The sequence below is a fragment of the Etheostoma spectabile genome, chromosome 15 (genome assembly GCF_008692095.1).
Source record: "Etheostoma spectabile isolate EspeVRDwgs_2016 chromosome 15, UIUC_Espe_1.0, whole genome shotgun sequence".
In the NCBI taxonomy this organism is placed as follows: Eukaryota; Metazoa; Chordata; class Actinopteri; order Perciformes; family Percidae; genus Etheostoma; species Etheostoma spectabile.
In genome coordinates this window covers 8,786,316-8,787,993 of record NC_045747.1, presented here as the reverse complement: position 1 = coordinate 8,787,993, position 1,678 = coordinate 8,786,316, and the positions used below count along the sequence as shown (strand labels likewise).

The following is a 1,678-nucleotide window of genomic DNA, read 5'->3' as shown; positions in this document are numbered from 1 at the left end:
AATTAATCGTGATCACAATATTGATCAACATAATCGTGATTATCATTTTGGCCATAATCGTGCAGCCCTAGAGTTAACTGCACCATGTGTGTTGTGAGCAACTATAATCCGAGCCTGTGATGTGGACACAATGCCAGTAGCTTTACCACTGGAACAACTCAGCAAAAGGTGTTGATGACTTGTAGTTGTTTTGAGTTCACCCGAGCTGCCAAATAGCTGTCGCATTCAGCTCTTTGTATAATTGCTCGCCAATATTGTTGTTAGTAAGATTGTTTATTGATCAATATATGGCTGAAGACCAGTTAAGGAAGTTTTGTGAAATTTGCATCCCTAATATAACACTAAATAACCAAATTGCTTTATTGTTAGACAGTGCAGGAGGAATTATTATGATTAAACGCCTTGATTAAAAAAGAATAGGGGAGTATGATGTTTAAGGGCTACTTAATCACTTATTGAGTTTTATTGTTTCACATAATTTAAAGCCGTGAGCTCTTGTTGACTCTTGTGTTTAATTGCTAAAATAGAGCCACTCTACTCTTTTGACCCGCTAAGCCCCAAATGCCCTATTGACTGACAATATCAGCAAATATAATTTTTTTTTTTTTTCCCCCAACTGTCATTATGGTTGTACTCCATTTCCTTGTCTAAGCTGACGGCAAGAAGCTTCCCTCTTACAGCTGTGATTAGTAAGGTGGTCATCCAAGGTTGATGAACTTTGACCAATTGTATTTTTACTGTGTATATGCTTAAAGTAAATGCAAGGAGGCATTTATGGTTTTACAACACGTGTAATCGCTTTTACATAGCTATTTGCACATTGTACTGTAGCAGTTGAGTTTGTATTTTGAATGCACTGTATTTTATGTTGACATGGTGCTGAGTGTCCGTTTTTAAATACTTAACTTTTATTTATTGAATTACCACACCTAACTATATGTCTTTGTTTCACTTTTGTATCTCCCCAGTGGCTCACTGTGCATCATCCAGACAGATCATCTCCCACTGGAAGAACTGTACGCGGCATGACTGTCCGGTCTGCCTGCCTTTGAAGAATGCTAGTGACAAGAGGAACCAGCAACGTGAGTAACTCCAACAGCTCCCCTTTGCTCTTATTCCTAAATAAATCCATATAATAATGGGTTAAGTTAAAAGTTAAGAGAGAGCATTAATAAAGAATTTCTTATGGGTGTTAAAATATCAATTGGAACAAAAAAGAAAAGAAAATTGTTGATACCTTGTAAACTGTTCAACAAGGCAGTTGTCACTCAACAGCAAGCCTCGCCAAGTCAAGTGTGTGTGTGGTATAAAGTGCTGCCACCTGCAGGTTGTGTCTCCCTGCCAAAGCTCTGTACTGGCTCGCTAAATGCAAGAGCTGGAACAGTGAGAGGATTCCTCTAGTAAGGCTGGACCTGTAATCTGACACCCAGGGGAGGGGCTCCATGGCTTTGCTATCAGTGGGGGCAGGGCCTTGGGACTGCATGCTCTCTGATTGGTCAAAAGACCTTATGACAGATTTAAATCCCCCCACAGAGGCAGCGTGCTCCCTGTCAGCGATCAACACAGCAGGGAGCAGTGCAGGGATTTTAGACAGAGGCCTGGTCAGGGAGACATTCTTTTGCTTAATTTTCTTTGTGTGTGCAATAGTCAAAGATGTTTTATGTTTAAAAAAAAAAAA

The 1,678-nt window shown here is 39.9% G+C and overlaps 1 protein-coding gene and 1 long non-coding RNA gene across 10 annotated transcripts in view; one reads left to right on the top strand and one right to left on the bottom strand.

Annotated features, from left to right (window-relative positions):
- crebbpb (CREB binding lysine acetyltransferase b) overlaps positions 1–1,678 on the top strand; it is a 52,944-nt gene that overhangs the window by 32,739 nt on the left and 18,527 nt on the right. For all 9 annotated transcript variants that reach the window (XM_032536939.1, XM_032536946.1, XM_032536943.1 and 6 more), the window contains exon 5: positions 969–1,082. In XM_032536939.1, the coding sequence (XP_032392830.1) occupies positions 969–1,082 (114 nt within the window). The remainder of the gene's footprint in view (positions 1–968; positions 1,083–1,678) is intronic.
- The window catches only part of LOC116702634 (uncharacterized), a 37,668-nt gene that overhangs the window by 23,901 nt on the left and 12,089 nt on the right, over positions 1–1,678 (bottom strand). The window lies entirely within an intron of this gene.